At 45.8% G+C, this 20,518-nt stretch overlaps 1 protein-coding gene across 1 annotated transcript in view; it reads right to left on the bottom strand.

Annotated features, from left to right (window-relative positions):
• Nucleotides 1-20,518, bottom strand: part of LOC105692071 (unconventional myosin-XVIIIa) — a 102,468-nt gene that overhangs the window by 75,873 nt on the left and 6,077 nt on the right. The window contains exon 3 of the mRNA XM_012411014.3: nt 11,126-11,260. Coding sequence (XP_012266437.2) covers nt 11,126-11,260 — 135 coding nt within the window. The remainder of the gene's footprint in view (nt 1-11,125; nt 11,261-20,518) is intronic.

Genomic DNA, 20,518 nt, shown 5'->3' with positions numbered 1-20,518 from the left:
GGTTTACGAGTGCAGCAGCAGCAGCGACGGACAACAGGTACCGAACGTCGTTAATGACACGACCTTGTAACTACGTCGGCACTCGATCAAAGTCCAACTTGACGAGTAAAACGAGGCTGATAAATTTCACTGGTTTTTTTTTATTACAATCTCAATAATCGCGCGCGCGTGTGTGTGTATCATCGAAGTGGGAATGCACCAGGTAGCCCGACGCACGATCGAATATCGTGACTCATACGTTTCCAAACGACTTGTGATTTCTCTTGACATTTATACCGTAGCGATATTTTATCGCCGTTGCGATTATCGTATAGTGTTCGGTTAGGTACACGTGCGCATAGGTGGCACAGATCGCCGTGTATGAGTACGGTTCCCATAGATTCGTGTAACGGTGTAGAAAATGACCCGATGGATCCGACGGTTTGAAAAATTGAAAAAAAAAAAAATGAATATCGCAATTTTCCGAACGCGTCCGTTACGGTATAGAACAGATACGGGCTTTGATAAATTTTTCAGATACGCGCGATGACTTTTTATCTTTGTATCAAGTGTCGAGGCGATACCGCGGTTTCCAGGAAACGTTACAACAGAGAAACGCTGTGCGATATACGCGTATTACGTTTAATCGTTATTAATTAGGAGAAATAAATAATATCTCCGTTTATAATTGCAACGATACATCACGCGTGTATATGACGCCATCGCGGCGTTAAAGGGGCAAAAATAAATAAAAGAATAACATCGCGCGGCTTCCGATAAGGTGTGTAGGTACTTATACGTATACAGAGGTGGTGCGGGCAACGGAGAATTCGCGTAGCGGTAATTAATACGAATCGTTTGGCTAATTGCGAGCGGTGATTACGGTCGCGAGTAGCCTCTTCGTCGATCTCGCCTCCGCTACCTCGGTTTCCGCCGAATTACCCCCGTCTGCGAAGATTTCGGACGATCCAGTTCGTTTTAACGCCAGAGTCTCGGGGCTATGGAAAAACGGGAAAAAAATGGAGCGGGCTGTAGAGACCGTTAAGTGGTTTATCACGCGACTCTATCATTCCACGGTACCAGTCCCTCTTGAGTCGGAACACTCAAAAGCACACCATATGATCGTTTAGCGTCTTATACGCGGGTATTTAACGCGCGGCAAGTGGCAATTAGTTTATTGTTGGAGTTCGTTCAACCCGCGTGAGACGTTGGCAACGTGTATGATTATTTTTTTTTTCTTTTTCCTTCCCGCTTTTCAATTCCCGTTGAAAATTGAATGACCACCGTGCGCGCGTAAATACGCGCTAGCGCGGGCGATCCGCCCTCCGCTCCGTTGCGGGTAAAAGATAATACAACGACGAAAAACTATACATATTATACATATATATACAACGGATAAAGAACGAAGAGGGAGGAAGCGAAGAGCTACTTCAGCTCCGAAGTTGTTTTCCAATTGATCACTCGACTGGCATAAGCTCTTCGAAAGCTCCGACCGAAGGGGCATCTGCAGTATACATATCCCCGCACACGGTCGGAGTAACGAAGCCTACAAATAATAGCGCACGTTGTAATATCGGTGTGTATATGATATTTATAAGCGGGATCACGAGCGGGATATCACTGAGAACAGGGCCGTCCATCTGGAAGTGCAACGCGGCCGAGAGAGGTTATTATAATCGGCTTCGGAATTCGCCGATTAACATACGTGACTCATCTGATACGCCTCGATCCTCCGGAGTCGCCCACGCGATCGTCGATTTTCGGAGCACATCGATCGGCCGTCTCGAACGAGCCGCGCGACTCCGCGTTACGGCGGCATATAGGTGGATCGAAGGGAACGGATCCGTTCTAGGATAAATTTACGATTCGGTATTTAAAGTTCTCTAGGAACCGCGAGCGGCTCGTGTACATAAACTTTCCTTTGCGCGACCCGAGACCGACGCGACGCTCTATATGCGATATCGCCTCCGCGCCGGAGTTCGCCGTCTCGCAAGCCTAGGCGGTCACGTTTCACTCTCGACGCCAGGCGCCGCGCCGTCAGTACCGCAGTTCGAATGCCGAGGCATCGACCACGTCGTTGCAAGTGCATCGGTTATATTAATACAGATCCACGTATTTCGGACTTATGTATCTGCTTAACGCATAAATAAAGTCGTAAGTTTCGCAGACGTGTACCACGCGGATAAAAACCTTCGAGACTCACATCGAAGTCGGAATCACATCGACCGGTAATCGAAAATCGGTGATATTCGTATCGGCCGTGTCGAATGTATTTGAAATCCTCCGCACCGCTGGCGCGGTGCGTCGGTCGAACGCCGTGAGAATTTCCGGCCAGTTTTCGCCGAGCCACACCCAATTTTAGCACCCCTCCTCCAACCCCTGCGCGGTAAATTTCCGGGCGCTTGAACTCACTTTGCGGCTAGTGAACCGCCTGACTCACACCCATCCCCTTTGCGCGATTTTCTTTATTGACCAATTTACGACCGCAGGCACCTACATTTTCCTTTTCATCCGTCGCGATATAATGCGAAGGATATTGCGTTAAATCATGCAAACTTTGAAATTATCCTCACGAGACGACGCGGTGCTTACAACAAACGTGTAATCGCTCTCCGTATCGTCGAAGAATCGGACAAACGAGCGGCTTCTGCAATTTTTCTACGAGGGAGCCATTCTCGCAGGATCGAATAATCCTGGCGCCGGATGCCCCAGTTCCAGAATACCCGGTCCGTTTCCCCGCACACTACACGCCTTTCTCCCTTCGATTGATTTTATTGTACACGACATACGGACGTCGGTACATAACGTAACCCTAGTGTTAGTAATTCCTGTGTACAAGACACACGCGCGTACCGGACCGAGGGGGTTGGCCTCCAAATCCTGTCCAATTTCCCCAAGGTCCTCCGCTGCCGTAGGTTTTCATTATCGTTTTCGTGTACACCATCATTTGCACGTGAAAAATAAGTAAGTTGAGCTCGATATAAAATATCGATAAGTATGATCTCTCTCCGTAGGTAAGACGAACACATATGTATGTACGTACGTACCTATAATATATACCCCAGGCGATGCGACGCAGGAGACATTCGACAGGTATCGCCGAATGAGTTTGAAATCGGAGAAAATGTCGGGCGAGAAAACGAATCGTTCGTACCGTACGTACGTCGCCTATATGTATATATACCGGAGCAGAAACGATTAAATAATTAATGGCACTGTTTCCCACGAGTCGCGGCGCACGCCAATTAAGAAACACTGAAACACAGTCCGCGACACAACAACTGTATACGACGTGTACATATATCTTGCTCTCCCCCTGTACCCACCCGACTACCACCTATATTTCTGCAGCAGCCCGCGTCAGGACTCGTGACCGCACCGCTCGATTTTCAAAAAATTTACGCGTTTTGGAGTCTATTTATTTCCACAACCTACGACTACGTGATCTACTTCGACGGTCCTCGTGCCGGAAAATAGGTGGTTAACCGATAAAGAGGGTAGAAAATTTTCCAGACCGATCGATCTTGAAGTGCTGTAAATCAGCTGTGGGTATAGAATTGCGGGTATATAATTCGACGAAGAAATTCACTCGGGATTGCTATTATGCGAATAACGATATAACCGCGTAGAGTATCTTGGACAAATGGAAACCGATAATTCCGCGAGTCGTGATTATAACATTCGTCAACTTTCGTTTTCATCGTCGCGCCTGACCGACGCGAGCATTATACACATTTCGTTTAATATCTATTTCCGGTATTCGTGAGATCCTCCGATGCATATATATAACGCAGTGGAGAGAATTTCATCTACTCTCGAGCACACGCGGTGGGTATATGGTTGATAGACATATACGTGTAATGCGTCGTAAAGTTTCTCCCGATGTAGGGGGTTGGAATAGCGGGGTACGAATCTAATCCCCGCGAGGGATGAAACAGATCGATGCGGCGAAGACCGCGATGTCGCGTGCTCCGGATCGATGCAGTATAGATGTAAGGTGTTATGGCGGCCGCCCCACGGACGGACGCGTCGCCGGGATGTCTGCCGCCGCTCCGCACTCCGTGCGGGAAGAAGGACCATACATACATCCCGTACACAAGAGTGACATAATTTTTATTTTAGGGTGCGCGCCACGCTGATCTTATTTATGGTTACGTATACGTATGTTATAGTACGTGCGATGAAAATCTAATTAGTACCGGCGCCATATTGTCCTGACGGACGGAGAGGTCCGGGGGACGATTTGGCAGTTTTTTGTGTTATAAAGGAGAACCAGAATTGTCAGCACCCGTTCGACATTGACTCGTGCGAATTTCTACCCTCGATATGATGCTTTCTAAATTTTGCGCGAGTTTCTAAGATTGCGGTATATTTTCGTTGGGGTTCCAGAATCGAAAGAGAGTTAATTGGTCACTCGGTTGAAAATTGAAAATTTCGCTCGAAATTATTCAGAGAACGGATGAACATGTATTTCGAAGATATAACGGCTGGTAGTTTTTTTGAAAAATATTGCGAAACGTTGGTCGGTTCTACCGAAATATTTAGGTAGGTACTAAAAAAATGGCGTCACCGAAATTGATATTGCTAATGAATCGCAAGACGGTTTTCTATATGGACCCATCGATCGCGTCGAAAGATCATAAAAGCGCATTACAACGTACATCCCGCTTTGTAATAATTAAAAAGAAATTACATATATACCTACCTCTCAGAAATCACATTCTATACATATGTATAGCCAATTCCCCGTCCTCCACAGTACCTAGGCGTAATAATTCACTGTAAAGTGTTATTATAATATTCTTTTCCTTCGTGTAATATATCCGTAGAATTTCTTGGGCTAGGTCGTGCAAAGTGAGCGAGCATATACGTACAGTATACGCGGCTCGAAACGCCGTTGCAGCCTCGACGGGTTATGTGTACCTTCCGGTAATGCCTTGCGGTTTTTTTTGTTTTTCCGTTTTTTTCTTTCTTTCTTTCAATTCGTCGTGATTGTTTTTTTTTTGCAAACCGCACGAGTCCGTCCACCTATACATAGTACCCATACGCCCGAGTGCGAGGCGAACGCTGCGGTCAGCGCGCGGAGCTATACAATACACAGCAGACTTTGGGTCATGACTAATCGCACGCGTGTGTTGCGTTCGTGCGTGGTAACGTATTTACGACTGTACCAGCGACACGCGAATCGTCCGTGTGCGATCTGAGAGACAACGCAGGTTGTTTGACCATAGAAGCTGCACAGGCAGAAAATATTCCGGAATGTGACATCGATCAGCGTTAGTCGATACTACCACCGGGCGTTATAGCTCCACCGGCTACGACTTCCGCCTCCGCGACGCGTACACGGATATGGTTTCCTTCTGGTTACGCGGCAATCTGGAAGACCTCGGCGATCTCGTCGCGAATCTCCTCTTCGAACCGGCGGCTGCTGACGTACAGGAAAGTGTACGACTCTCCTTCGCGCGATACGATTCGTTTGTTTCACTCGGATTGTCTTCGTTTCTTTTTGTTGTTTTTTTTTTTTTTTTTTTACCGATATTCGCACATCGATCCCGTTGTTATTTCTAGCGAATTAGGGTCCGCGTTGTACGGTATACGGCTGTAATCGCGTCGATTGTCTATTTTTCGCTGCGAACGAACGAACGAACGAACGAGGGTTGATATCGAGGCAGAAATAGGGGAGAGTTGTATATCGGCGAGCGTGCGCTCGGGTGCGTAATAATTCCAGATGGCTTTCGGAAACGAGAGTTGGAAACCTCCCCTTTCTGGTACTAGCGTCACGTGGTTTATGCGGCGGTGGGCGTTCTCCAAGTTAACCTGTCAGGGGCGCATAATTAAAAGTCTGATTCATCGCTGCGTACGGTTCACGTACAATGTACAACTCGTAGGTCTCTCGACCGTAGACGGCGAATAGCGCATAGATCCATGCGGACGCGCGATATTAATTTTACAACTTTTCCTATATACATATACGTAGATCGCATGATGTACCTGCGGCGGTTCGATTTTCAAACGCTGTAACGTTAATCGTACGGTCGAGTATATAATATCGCAATTATCGCGAATCAATGACGATGGGTATAACGACCGTCAAATCGATGTCCATTGTTTGATAAATGGTGTATAATCAACGGCGAGGTTCTTTTATCCCGTTGACGTACGTATGTACAAAATAAAACACACAAGAAGATTGTTTATATTGCAATTGCAATGATCGGTATATACTCGAAAGTTGACGTAAAATTGGCCGGCAATATATAAGTAAACGAGTAGCGCTCTTCAAACTTTCTCCAACAAAATACGTCCGTTGCAATACACACGTATACACAATACTGCAGGAATCCATTATTTGTTTATCGGGTTAACGACCCTGCGGTGAATACATCTCGATATCGTGTTACGGGGATCGTTGTTCCAGGCATACCAGATATACGTGTGGTCGAGTTGTTTTTTTTTTCATCGCGGGACGTTAACGCGGCTATTAACGCTATTAAAATATCCGTCGTATCGAAGCGTTGCGAATTGCTAGGTTCTAATCGGATCGCTAACGACTATCCCATCCGTGCGCTAATTATTAACGAGATGTTCGTTATGTCTCGCCTGCGCTCACCGATATCGAATTAAGCATTCAACGCGGCCATTTTGTTTCTCGCGGCGCAAGAATTATATATGTATATAAAGCGGACCGATCGTGAATCGAAAAATGCTGATAAAATTACGAACATTCCACGCCGCGGGACGACACCCCCGTCACTCGCCGTGAAAATCGATAATTCGATCTCGCTGCCTTCGAAGGGTGGTCTTCATCGGCGAATGGATCCTCCCGGATTATTTGCGCGTTTCATTGCACCCCAATAAGACGAGCGTCTCGTTGTCCCTGACTTCTCGGTAACCATCCCCGCGACGCTGTGCGGTCTGGAGATACGAGATGGATAATCTCTTCGAAAAATTCACGGTCGCAAAAATTAGAAATCACCTCGTCACTTACGAACAGCTGTTGCACGAACGGTCGTAACGGTAAGTTGTTACGTATCTTTGCAATTTGCAAAAAAAACAAAAAATTGAGGAGAAAAAAAAATGCGGTAGGATAATGCAATGATTTTCCAAACAGTATTTCTAGTCTTGGCACTCACAGCGTCAGAGCAGCACCCTTCAATGGATACGTTGTGTATATACGAGATGAGAATAGTCTGATCCTCCACATCTGCTTCGAACGGATACTATAGATATCTTAAAAGCCGATCAATTTCGGCAGCTGACATCGCCGGAGCTCGGTACTACAATAAAGGAGCTTTTCAAAGTTGGCAAAGACGTTTGGTGTGGTACGATAATAAACCAAGTCTTATGTATATAGGTATGGATACGTCGGAAGAAGAGACTGACGAGTGCTTTTCGTATATCGTCGCGGTCGATACGTCGATGCACATCGTACTTCATACATCTCTCTCTCGGCTGCGTTCGCGGGCAAGGTCAATTCGTATTCGATGACCGTTCGCGAAAATTATTCGAATTTGGCGCGAACGACAATTTATCCCGAGTTGGAAAGTTGTATGCCGCGACGCCGAGTCCAGTCCGATAGAACCCGTAGCCAAACGTAACACCGAGAGGGGTGTCACTGAACCATCGCGAAGCTAGACCTCATTTCAAGGCTCGCTCGATTCATTTCAAAGGCTTCTCCAACGGCTGGTACTATATACGCGATAGTTGTGCTCTTTTCTGTTTCTCATTTTTTTTTCCTTTTATCGCGCATATTATACGCTATGCCTGTTCACGTGGGACGTCAAATTTCCCTCTAATCCAAGCCGGTGACATTTCCGGTGACCGGAACGATTTCTCACCCTCTGCGTCAGGTGAAAAATGGACGTGAATTTGGGAGTTTCGTGCGAACTCGATAAACCGTGTACAATAATTTTAAACATTTTTTTTTTACAAACAGTCAGATTTGTTTACCAGTTTCATCGTTGTGAGATACACAGGCGATTGATTCTCCAGCGATTTCGCGCTTCGTTATCGCAAAACGCCTCATCTCATCTCTCTCTCTGATTTCACAAACGACGAGACGAACCTCCGGCACGTAGCAGAAACTGATTGTAATACATAATAACCAAGTTTATTGTACCTGTAACGTATGTACATTGTACGTATACATATACATATGCAGGGGTGAGTCTCTCGATCGAGGTGAAGCGTTCCTGTGAGATAGTTATGACCTCTGAGGCGAGATTCTGTCAAAGAAAATGTGGAACCTCGAGTACGTAAACGCCCATAAAAGCTCACGTTCGAGCTCCTTGTATGTCAAAGAATGATAATCTGCGCGATCATCTGGAAACGGAGTCGAAATTAAATCGAAGAAAAATCTGGTAGTCGGACGAAGACGGGTCCGAGCGTCCGTGATAACGAGATTCAAACCAAAAAAAAAAAAAGAAACCAAAAAAAAAAAAATAATAAAGGAACGGAGGTACAGCCGAAACGTGTACAGTGTAATTCTCAAGTGTTAAGCAACAGCGAACCATGTGAATATAATTTATAAGAAAGTTAATACCCGATATGGTCGTTGCGTTGAGAATTCTCTTTTATAATATCACCTATGTGTCGGTGGCATCGCGGTGGTTATACACGTATACTTATGTATTAAACACGTATACGTAATACTAATACACTGTATATTACGACGAACGCATACCAGTGCAGATATTGCAGCAGCGAGTTATAGCCGTAGTTTACACGTGAGTGTATATAAAGGAATAAAACTAGACACGGGCGTAGAACTAAGCAGATACAACAGCACGATACCGCGCTTGATCCCGTTACCCGATTACTATAAGCTACGCCTTGGGGAATGTGGGTGGAAACGGGCATCGAGCCGTCTTTATCCTACTCACGGGGAGGGGGGGGGGGGGCACCGGGTATATTATATGTACCGCCGCAGTCGACGTCATCGCCAGCGAACCGAACGTTGCCGAGCTCGCGGCCCGACCAATCACCGACGATGCCGACCGCTACATCGCCCTCCGAATGGTGCGAAATTTCGCGGGAAATTCAACACGCCAGCTCCTCATTCGTGCTCGCGTAAAGCGGCGCGCACTTCAAAAATCCGCTAGCGCGAAAACGTATAATGTAACGTAGGCGGTAGCGAATAGTTTCCGAGGCAAAATTCGATAATCATATCGAACACTCGGTTAACTCTCACGATTTAATCACGTAAAGCGAGCGAAACTTTTCACGTAATTCGGTCTAGTCAAAAACGTATAGCTACGTAGTGAACTGTATGTACATATACCGGCTGTACGTACATTTGGTGAGAAAAAACTTTCACAAATTTCATAAGCCCGATTGTTCCCGTTCCTCTCAACTAGACCACACGCGTTAAAAAAAATGGTACACGAAAAAAATTTTTTCAACCTGAAAACTCTCGGGGCAACGGTGAATAAAATTTTAACACGGTGTATAATTTATTGAAAATTTTCTAGGAAGTATATATATACAGCGCGCGCGCGGTTATTCTGCGCCGATGCGTTGATTTGATACAGTGATATTTTTGTTGATCGGGTAACGCGGAGGTAAGCGATCTCTTTAGGAGGGCAACCGTGATGAATGAAAAAAAAAGAAAAAAAGAAAATGGAAAAGCAAAAGCAAAACGGAGAAGGGAAAAAAAAAAGAAAAAAGCCTGGTAGGTATAACGCGCGAAGGCATAGTGAAACACGCCCGCTGTGTCGCGTGTCAAAGCGAGGGGGGACCTATTCGGTTTTAAGAGGAAGTAAAACTCGAAGTTTATGCGGTATTCCTATTGAAAAATTATACGTGACTCCGTTGGCGTGATATTATTGCCTAGGGGCGTGAATCGTGTGCGGTGCACACACCGGTCGGTTCGAAGACACTGCAAAGAGACCAACTACAAATAGGTATATATATAATCTTACTCACACACCCGTGCGGTAAGACATATAATACGGGCGACACGCACGAGTTACTCCTTCGAGTCCTGTACACATCTACAGATATTACTCTGAAATATTTTTACAGCTAAATTGTAGCGGACTGAAACGTATAGCAGATATGATACCGAGTTCGATACGTTCGCTGGTACGTACAGAGAGACATAGAAGCAAAGTGTGAAGTTGCAGCGGTCGGAGAAATCGGTGTGCATATTGCAGTACCTCGGTATGTACGTATACGTATACACAGGAGGTGCGGGAACCGAGCGTATATACTCGTTTGCGCGGGATAATCGGGTAGCTCCGGGATCGAAGCGGTGTCTTGAGGATTAGAGAATTATACGCAGATGTCGTCGTTGGCGCAACGAATAATAAGAGGGAGAACGGTCGAGAGACGAAGATAAACGCGTAGACGAAGATAAAAATTAGAGAGAAAGAAAGAAGGGAAGGACGTTGAGCCGTCCGCGACGTTGCCCCTGGTACGGAACGACGAAGTTAGCGACGACGACGACGATCATCGTCGTTTTCTACGGAGGCACGAACTTTCGACTTTGTGTCAAAGGTCACGAGCCTCTCAGGAGATTATGGCGAGAAACCCTAACGTTTTATTATTACGTCAGGCTCATCTTACCGGCGACTCTGTATGTACACAATACAGCCGCAACAGATTGCGTTAATTTTTACGCAAACCGGATTTATCGGTACGCCCCTTGTATCGTAAGTATACCGCAGGTCACACGCGGGTCTACCACGTCGTTACAAATATGCCGAAGACCCGGAAGCCCAAACAATGCGAGTGATACACGTCGACCGCTTTCAAATACCATGTTTGAACGCGTCGCTTACAATTTACCAAAACAGCTGCTGGTCCCGTGGCTATGTATATGTATATGTATCCCAATTTTTGCGTACGCCGCGAAAAGGTGGCAAAAAAAAAAAAAAATTACGACAATAATGCAATTAACAATAACCCGCGTCAAATGAATTATGAACTCGCACGAGTTTTTTTTTTACCGTCCACACGAATCGTACACGCGAGTGTCGATTAATTATTCAAGTGTTTTTTTCCCCTTACTTTTTCACTTTTTTTTTTTTTTTTTTTTTTGTTTCTCCTTGCGTCATCTCATGCGCATGCATAAGTTATCAACGAGTCGCGTTAAAAAAAAAAAAACAAAAAACAGAATTTTTCTCGAAAATGTAATAAATCTTACCGTGTTCTGATGAAACCGCAAACTCCCCGATCTTCTCAGCGTTCCACTCTGAATATTAGCTGGCGCGAGAACCACGTGGGTACCGTCGCTACCGCCGCGTCGTGACAATTCCGATAATTCTGCCACAGGCTGCACCTGTATTATAGAACAAAAAAAATTGGATGAAACATGCCGAACGACGCCCGATCGGTATCGTCGATCGTTGTGGAGCGATCGTAATAAGGAGGGAACGGAGGCTAATTGGTTAATGGCCTAATTAATAGGTGATCAATTGACGCAGTCGTTATCACGCGTCTGCCTAAGGTGATTCAATTTTGGAGCACGCGGTTCCTCTGCCGACGAACGTGGACGCGAGCGAGCGCGCGTGTACCCACGTGTCGAATGTACACGTGTACACGTACAATAATGTACGTCGGTGGAGTTTGAGGTACCTACATCGGTAGGACCGTACGTTTGCGTATAACACAGGCGATGCGGTGCAGGCTTCGGCAATCGAGTGTTCCGCATGCCCACGATGTTTACCCTCCAATTAGTCGAATTGATTCAAATTGAGGAATTATATGTATGCATATAGCGGGAAGTTACTCAACTCGGATTCAACGAATATATGAGGTACGATATCACGAACTAGGTGATGTACAACCGACCGTGACCAAGTCGTCGCGGATGAAAAAAGTTTCGTGGTTCCGAAAATTTCCTGTAATTCCGAGTAAATGGGTGCGGGACGTAAAATAAATACACTCATCGGCTCACGACGATAAGTCGGGGGGTTTTTATCTCGCGTGTAACTAAAATTCGAGTATTCGGAGAAGCTGCTGAAGAAAAAGACGCTGCAACACGCGGCGGCGTCCGCAATAGCCGGGTCTCACTTTCCGCGCAGTCGTTGAGATGTACGGTAGAGACGAAGTTACAGCGTGTATGACAAGAGTTGAAAATAACTCGTGTGAAGTTTGACGCGAAAGCGTAATCGGAGGCTTCGCATCCTTTAGCCTCGTAGCTCGATGTTGTCAGCAAAGACATCGCGTTACACGCTGACGAGTAGAATTGTGCTCGAAGACCTCCGTGCGTACGGAGCTTAGAAACTCGATTTTAAAATATATGCGGTATAATAATATACGCGGCAACAGAATATATACACCGTAAAATTTCAATTATACCGGAACGACGAGATAACGAAGCAAGCTGCTTCTCGAGACGCGATAATTAATTTCACATAATTAATGGCTCGTCGCTCGATCGTCGTCTTTCCTTCTCCTCTCGGAGAGAATACTCGTGATGTTCAATCTCCGCTACTGCACTCGTCCCGACGGACGTAACTTTAATCGACTGTTTGTTTACCGAAACACGCATTGTTCCGTCGACAATGAACCGCCGAGATCCCTAAAAGGACCGGTGGCGTTCGTACGTATCGCGCGTCGTACGTATCGCGACGCCCGCACGACCGACGACGCGAAATCGTTGGGGATGAGAACGCGGGCGAAGGAGATGCCTCCTCGAGTTCATTGTTCACCTATACCGAATACCCGCTAAAGGCCAACCGCGACTCCGACTATACGTATATCCCCATCTAACGACACGTGGCGCCGCATCGGAATTTCCATCACCCCGATGAATTTTAGGCAGAGTTTGAAACTGAACACTCGGCGAAACTGTGATAACGGAGAAATTATTTTCTCGTAAACACACGTGCGGATCGGTTGGCGTTCGCGCGATTCCCGTGCCGTTAACTTTTAACGACGCTGCACGAAAATGATAATCATCAGCCGGTTACGTAAAAACAAACGAGGACGGACGTCGACGATTTTCGAAAAGATGAAAAATGAATTTACAAATATGGAGGTTTGTCGGGCTCGCGATCGTCGTGAGTGATCGCGGCGGTGTCGGTGATTTAAGTAAACGCGGAAAGATCGGCGCGAGGCGCGACGTGCGATGAAATCTCCCGTATTAATTACGAGACATATGTGTACGTAAGTACGTATGATACACGCGAGTGTGGAAAAGCCTCGCAGCCCATAGAAATAAGTTATACAGATAAAGAGATAAATAAATGAATGATTAACTGCGGAGCGTAACTCATCTATGTATGTGAAACTGTGAGACACGGTCACGATTTTATTATACAGATTCGTATCACCCGGGGTACATCCAGCACGCGTGACGCCGCGACCGGGACAAATTTATCGCGGGCCCGTCGCGAGATGAATCGAGAAACGACGAGAAATATCATTTACGAAAAAAAAAAAAAAAAAGGAGAAAAGAAAAAATAAGAAAGAAAGAAATTACGTAACTCGATACGAATAAATATCGCCCGAAAAATGTTCTTTCTGGATCAAATTTTTAGATCGTCGCAGATATTCCATATATATATAATACTTTATAGCTGGAATGACATTCGAGCGTCCGCATTCCTGCGGATCGCGATTTCCACTTGAAAGAATATTGCGCGCGATCGCCAACTTTACGGAGGTGCGATCTCGTCTGACCGTGAACGTTGTAAAATGCATCGATTCACAAAGAAACTTCGTACAGATGAAAGTCAGTCCCCGACTAGCTCGCGTCGTAGAAGCTAATCATGCGACGATTGATTGCTGTTGAATGGAATTTTTTAGATCTATCGATCGCCACTACTTCTAATTGACGTGGCCAAATAACAGATCGACCTTACGAAAGTAGATCAATAATGAGCGTTAGTGTCAGCTGGCACTCTGCTTCGCGAGTCTGTGACATCATAAGACGAAGAAGAAGAAAAAGAAAAAGAAGGAGAAGAAAAAGCGAAGGCGACGATCTTTTGGCTGGTTATAAAAGGTCGGACCTTACAATGCTCGTATTAATTCACCCTAGACACCCGTTAATGTACGAATATACGTATATGTATACATATATAAAAGGTAAACGGTTTCTCGCGTGCGGGAAATCGTGGTGTGTTGAAAAGGTAGAAAATTTCCTACTATACACACATATATATATAATCCGCAGTGTTCCAAGAACGGAGAACCAAAGCACGTCTCTCCGTCGAGGACACCGAAGGGCATTTCTCGCTGCACAAAACAACAACGAGTACGACGTACCTACCGAAAACCTTTCTCTATTATGTATATAATACGAAACTCTGCACCACCGTACCCACACCGGTATTATGATCCCGATGGAATTATACGCTCGACGACGAGTGGCGGACAGTCCGCGTGTGCGATCATTGTCCCTGTGTACCTATACACGATTCTGTATAAGCGCACTACATCACACGTCATGTCCCATTATACACGGATTGAAGTGGCGCGGTTATATTACGTGGTACGTGCGGAGTACGCGTTCGATGAAATAATTGATATGTACGCGTTAGGTAAAAAAAATGAAAAGTTGACGAGGAATCGGAATAGAGATCTCCGATTCGGGGATATACTCGACAAGGAATATACGTCTCGCCATTTTTACACAAATTTCAACCTGAGGTCTGTCCCGAATCTGCTTTTTTTTCTTCCTTCTCTTCAAAGCACAGATTTCTGTGTCATGATCGGAAACAGCTGATCGTCTCAATGAAATTTACGCATGAGGTTGATGAGGATATTTTCACTTGTTTCTGAACAAAATTTCTCATTCCCTCGAGTTCGCTGTACAGTTTGATAACGCGGTTATAACCGGGCACTTGGGTGCACGAGTGTAATACCTAGGCACACATCACACGGTAGAGCTGGCGTATAGCCTCTCGCAAACAGATTACTATTTTTATCATCACAGTGTATATGTATGTACGAAGAATGAACAATGCATAATAGAAATATATGTATATCGGTGTACGGAAAATAAGCGAATCATGCAGCTCACAGTCGTCGAGGGAATAACGAACGAACGGGACGAGATACTTTTTTGATCTTCGACGACGCGGAGGGCTGTGAAAAAAAAGGAGGCTTTCACGCCTAGGCGCAGTCAATATCGCATTTTCTACCTACACGTGTACCAAGGTGTACGCGTGAACACCTATGGGTACGTACGCACGTACCCCTTAAATAGAATTCGTGATATTCTTCGAAGGGAAATTACAGTCGCCGGTTCGTTCCATTGTGTGCCGCAAAGCTTCGAAAGAAGCGTTTCCGTCGACCGGATAGATGCAGCGCGACGCTCGAAGTGTCAACACGACACTCGCTTCACTTTTTCAAATCTATGCACGAGAATCATCCAGCATCCAGCATTCGCGAATTACCAATTTACAAATCTGCACAGATTTCAACGGCGAAGACCATAGATCACAGCGTCCTATCCATGCGGAAATGACGCACGATTCCCGAGATATCACAACGACACGGATTGTGACGAAATAGTAGGCGTTGAGATCGGTGGCACGCGCACTCGTGATCGTAATAGCATATACACGAGAGAGAGAGGAGACATTGACGCGGATCGGTTAGCGCGGTGTAGCATTCGTTAAGGAGGATTATTATTGGCCTCGTGTCACCGAGTTACCATAATTATTATGATCATCCGCTTATCAATTCCACCCACGGATTCCCCGTGGCTCTTGTCATACGTATACGTATACGCCGAGGGGGGGGGTTACGAAATGCACGTGGCATAACTCGACGCGTCCGTTTAACCGGCTTCCGGTTTCCTGCTGCACGAAACGACGACGTTTACAGTTAACACTGTAAACTCCTTCGCGTAGAACACAACTGTCAGCGACGATAAGTACTCACGACGTTCAACGTCTACATACCTGGTACACGTACAAGGTGTGCATATAATATACGACAGTTCGTTTCTACTTCACCTGCAGCGGCGAAGTTTTACCTACACATTACTAGCACCGGCATCGGTGTGCCGAGCATTGTTGACCCCATTATCTGTATAGGTGTGGCGAGTTTATCGACAATGTTTCAAGGTTTACTTGCGGGGTTTTTTTTCAAACATTTCACGCTTCCTCGTGTCGCCTCGTGTCCGGTAGAAAAAAAGCGCCGCTGAAATTCACCTGACACTGAACAAACGTGCGTAAAAGGGAGGGCGGGGGGCAGGGGAGACAATAACGCGCGCAGGGATTGACGTCCGCCGAATGAGGGTGAATGGAAAAGTGTGTTTCGACATGTGACAGAGAAAAAAAAAAAAAAATAAAACAAATAAGAATGAGCGAGTAAATAATTTTATCGAAGCAGATGGATGACGGCGTTTTACGCGCGTGTACACATATAAAGTTTCTCGTGTGTCGTGCGCGATCGGTATTGAAACCGCCTTTTGTTTACTGTTACACTCAGCGTGTTTAATCGGCACGGTTGGCCAGCGATGGTTATTTATACGCGTATCGCGCTTTGGCCCGTCCAACTTTAATATACGTTTATGCGTCAGCTGGGCTATACTGGTGCTCGGATATATCCGCGCGCGGTTACCGCGCGCGTTATATATATATACACGGCGTGTACGGTGATTCCGTGGCAATGAACTAAAATTCAGGCAGAAACCGCGTTGCCGCCGAGAAATCTCGAAATAATGAAATCGTACGAGTGTTCGAATCGAAAAGCGAGGAATCGCGGTTACAGTTGCGAAGGGGGAAGGAAAATTCTGGAATGTCCGGCGCGGCGGTGACTCTTACAATTAATTAATATAGAAACGCTGCAGGTTTCGCAGGACTGTATTCGCGCATTCTTTTACAGGCGCCGCGAAGGTGAGATACCGTGATTCAGGATTACTTCGAATCGCTCGATCGGCGTCACTCACCAGTGCGCGAGGTACCGCTGCTTGAAGCATTCTCGTGCAGAAACGCTGTAAAACTATACCGCTAACGGCTATCGGACCGAAGAGAGCCATTTAACGCGAATAGCGCTAAATATACGTATAAAGGCTTTTTTCTCCAACTGACAACTGAGCCGAGTGTGCAGAATTATCGCGCTGTTTCGCGATGTTTCTCCGTTTCCATATCGTTTCACCTTTTCGTTTCGCTCACAATCGAACGTTGCGCGTATACCATCCGTCGCAACTTTTGTCCCAGTTTTTCTTTCTCACACCTCTCCGGGGATGCAGCCGTTCGCGACACTTTCCGCGTCGTTGAAACGTATACATATATGCATACGAAGCTGCGGCGCACACAGAGACTCCTCTCATCCAGTTTTTCTACGCACTGTAGCGATATTATCTTCAGGGTCGAGAATAGGTCTACCCACACCCGTTCGCATTCCCATTCTCATTCCCTTGTCCGTTTACTAGGAACCAATACGATCGATCGATCGATGTATCGAGCCCTTGTTGCATGGTAGAGAAAATTACACGAGTCTTCGGTTTTGCAGCTTCGTTTTTTTCTTCGGGCGCGCGATTCAGATGCGGATGCAACTGCGCAATAGCTGCATTTGAGTAAATCGTACGGAGAATGAATGGTAAAAATAAATACGATAACGAATGAGAATAAAGTGTATAGGTATAACTATGACGCGAAGTGCGATGAGAGCGTCGGCCTTCCGGCAAACCAAATCTTCACGTTGCATTATACGTACACGCATCCATATGCCTCCACATATATATATATATATGTATATAGCTATACTTTATGTAAATCAAAACTGTTTTACACAAGTATAATATGCCCTCGGCGGAAAGTGGGAGGAGAGAAAGTGCAGCATTCTTGCATATACATTAGAAGATAGGCTCGCAGTCCTATTCACATAACTTGATCAGGTTGTGCCCCACGGGGGTGTGCTCTCCTCCACACATACGATCACGTTCACCGCGCATAACCTGGACGCTCTCATTTCAAATGCGTTGACCTGATGGTCGCTCGAACCTTACAGTATATACAGATATGTACTTTTTTCTTTTTTCATTACAGAACTGAAAAAAAGATACACATCATAGAATTTTTTCAAACGTCTCGAGCCATTTAGACAAAAGTGGCAAGGGTCAAATCCCATTAGAAAAAAAAAGCAAATAATTCGTATAGGATCAAAGTAGAGGCGAAGAAAGAGCTGCCGCCGATGTGCAACATACGATTAGGTGGATGCGTCTGCGTAGAATTTTGTTGACGTGCAGACCCCGAGATTATGTGCAGCTTTAAATAGAATTACCATGCTCGGCAGTCGGTTACAAAGGGCAACACTTTCAATTGAAGAATCGCCCTTCCCTCGCTACCGCTACGTTCTGGCCTCGGCATAGGCGCCCTTTATTGAACCATTAAACCCGATGCAGGAAATATAGGCCTCATCCTGTCGCTCCATTCATATTATATCTCGCCCTCGACGAGTCCTCCCCTGTATCGAGTCCTCGAGACGGAACGCGTAGAACTGCGTGTTCTTGTTCATTTCCATTCACGTGCCTACCGGCGATATATATCTATGCACGCGCTGTAATCCAGTATCAGCGGCAAAGTAACTTTTCACTCGAATATCACGTACGAGTTACGCGGACGCGAAGAGCCAGTAAAATTACCTGGAACCCGATCAACTATTTTCACCATCCAACAGCTGGGATGGTACGGGAGTATTCGTCGTTGCGAACGGCGAACGTTCCCATTACATTTAATTGTTTTCTTTCTTATCTCTTTACTTGGCGCCGAGCCACCAGCTGAGACAGCGATCAAACTGTAACGTCGACGGTACAATAGGCGCGTCTCTTATCGGGGATTGGATGTTACAACGCCGACTCGTCGCCTAGCCGAATCATTTGCCTTTTTCGTATTTTTATACAGATTCGAAAAGGACACCGCGTGTGCACGACAAAGACGGTGAATACGGCACCCCAAAGATTTTTGTAAAAAATTCTTTTAAAATCGACGAAAAGGACTTCCTACGTCATTCCATCTATTATGAGCGTATATCCGCTGTATCTGTTCTGATTTTATATTTATAAGTATAATTTCAGAATAATATACACGGACGTCGGAGTTTCGGATATACACGCGCGTGGGAATGAGTAAACGGCAACCGTCGTCTTCCACTTGGACTACTCATCGTTACTACGAACTACTATGATGCTAAAGATCCACAGGGAACACGCGCGGATCTGGGTGACACACAGTCACCCCGATTCCCCCCCCCCCCCCCCTGCCGGTAGTCCACACGGCAGCCCGATCCTCTCGCATCTGTTAATCCGTTAATCTCGAGTTTTTGCATCGCTTATAGCAGCGCGTTAGGCAGATCTCTTCGCGCCTGGCGCCATCCGCAATTATTCCCCCTTCCAAATATCTTCCCTCTACTCCGCCGGTCGTAGGGTGACATTGTAAGCGTAATTGGCGGACCAAGTCTTTGACCGCACCGTCTGCCTCTTGGTCGATACAAGGGGGAAGATTACTTCTCTTCCCTTTCGGTGGAGCTCGGCGACCACATGGAACTCGTGTACGATCTTCTTCGAGCGGAAAATTAGGAGTTCTGTAAAAGGGTACGCGAATTTCGAGGGAAGAAAATCCCGAGTGTCTAGTTGTTCTCGTTATTTTTTGGACGCCGAAAGAACCCAATGGCGGGTAAGAATGAGAAGACTGCTCCGGACATCTCGTTTGTTTGACTTGGATAAAATAGACGTATATGTATATATACCTGCATACATTTTCGTTTTTTTTTTTTTTTTTGTTCATTTATTCTCATATTAAGCAGAGAGCGAACAAAACGGTAGACTACGTATATACATACACACAGAGTTGCACCGCTGTATATTCTACGAAAACTATTGGTGGAACAAAAGCGTGAAGAATGCCCCTTAACAATAGATATCGCGTGGATAGTATACCCACGCTATAATATGCGCGTGCTCGTACAGATTTGTGTACGTGTGTGGGTTATACACGTGGTACGGAGACGTTACAATAACGCGGAGTACGGCGAATGATCGAGGACCAAAACCCATCTTCATCCGGATCGCGCGAGGGGTGGATTTTTACACTACATCGCTTTCTTTCAGGATATGCACGGAGAAAATTCTTCGAACGAATTCGACTCTTTTTCTTTAAATATTAAAGAAAATGAAAATAATAAGAATCACGCACCGTGGAACCTCCCGGAGGTAAATTTGAACGTTTCCACTAAAGCTCTGAAAAAAAAAACTCATTCCAAAATCCGAAACCGCGTTGATTTAACGCATACTCGGAGAATAGATGTGCGTAAGTTGTTACGAAAAAACAAACTCGCGTACGTTTATAGTTACAAATGCGTAGGGTGAATTACCCCGAGTAACGCGAAAGATAGGAACGAATGTGTGCGATGCTTTTCAATGTACGTATAGTATACGCGTGTGGGAAAATATGCACCCGTGGTGTGATGACCCTGTGCAGTAGCTTGGTGCACACAAAGAGATGCTGCGCGGGATCGAGATTTTGGTTGTTTTGGATCTATTACTTATTTCCTGGAAGGTCTAACGCTCGCGGGGTTTCGTCTACTTCCGCGCGCTACTACTACTACGATCTGAATTGTAGGGGTTTTTTTTTTTTTC

Source organism: Athalia rosae, chromosome 2, assembly GCF_917208135.1.
Source record: "Athalia rosae chromosome 2, iyAthRosa1.1, whole genome shotgun sequence".
Classification (NCBI taxonomy): domain Eukaryota; kingdom Metazoa; phylum Arthropoda; class Insecta; order Hymenoptera; family Athaliidae; genus Athalia; species Athalia rosae.
This window is presented reverse-complemented; position numbering and strand designations above follow the sequence as displayed.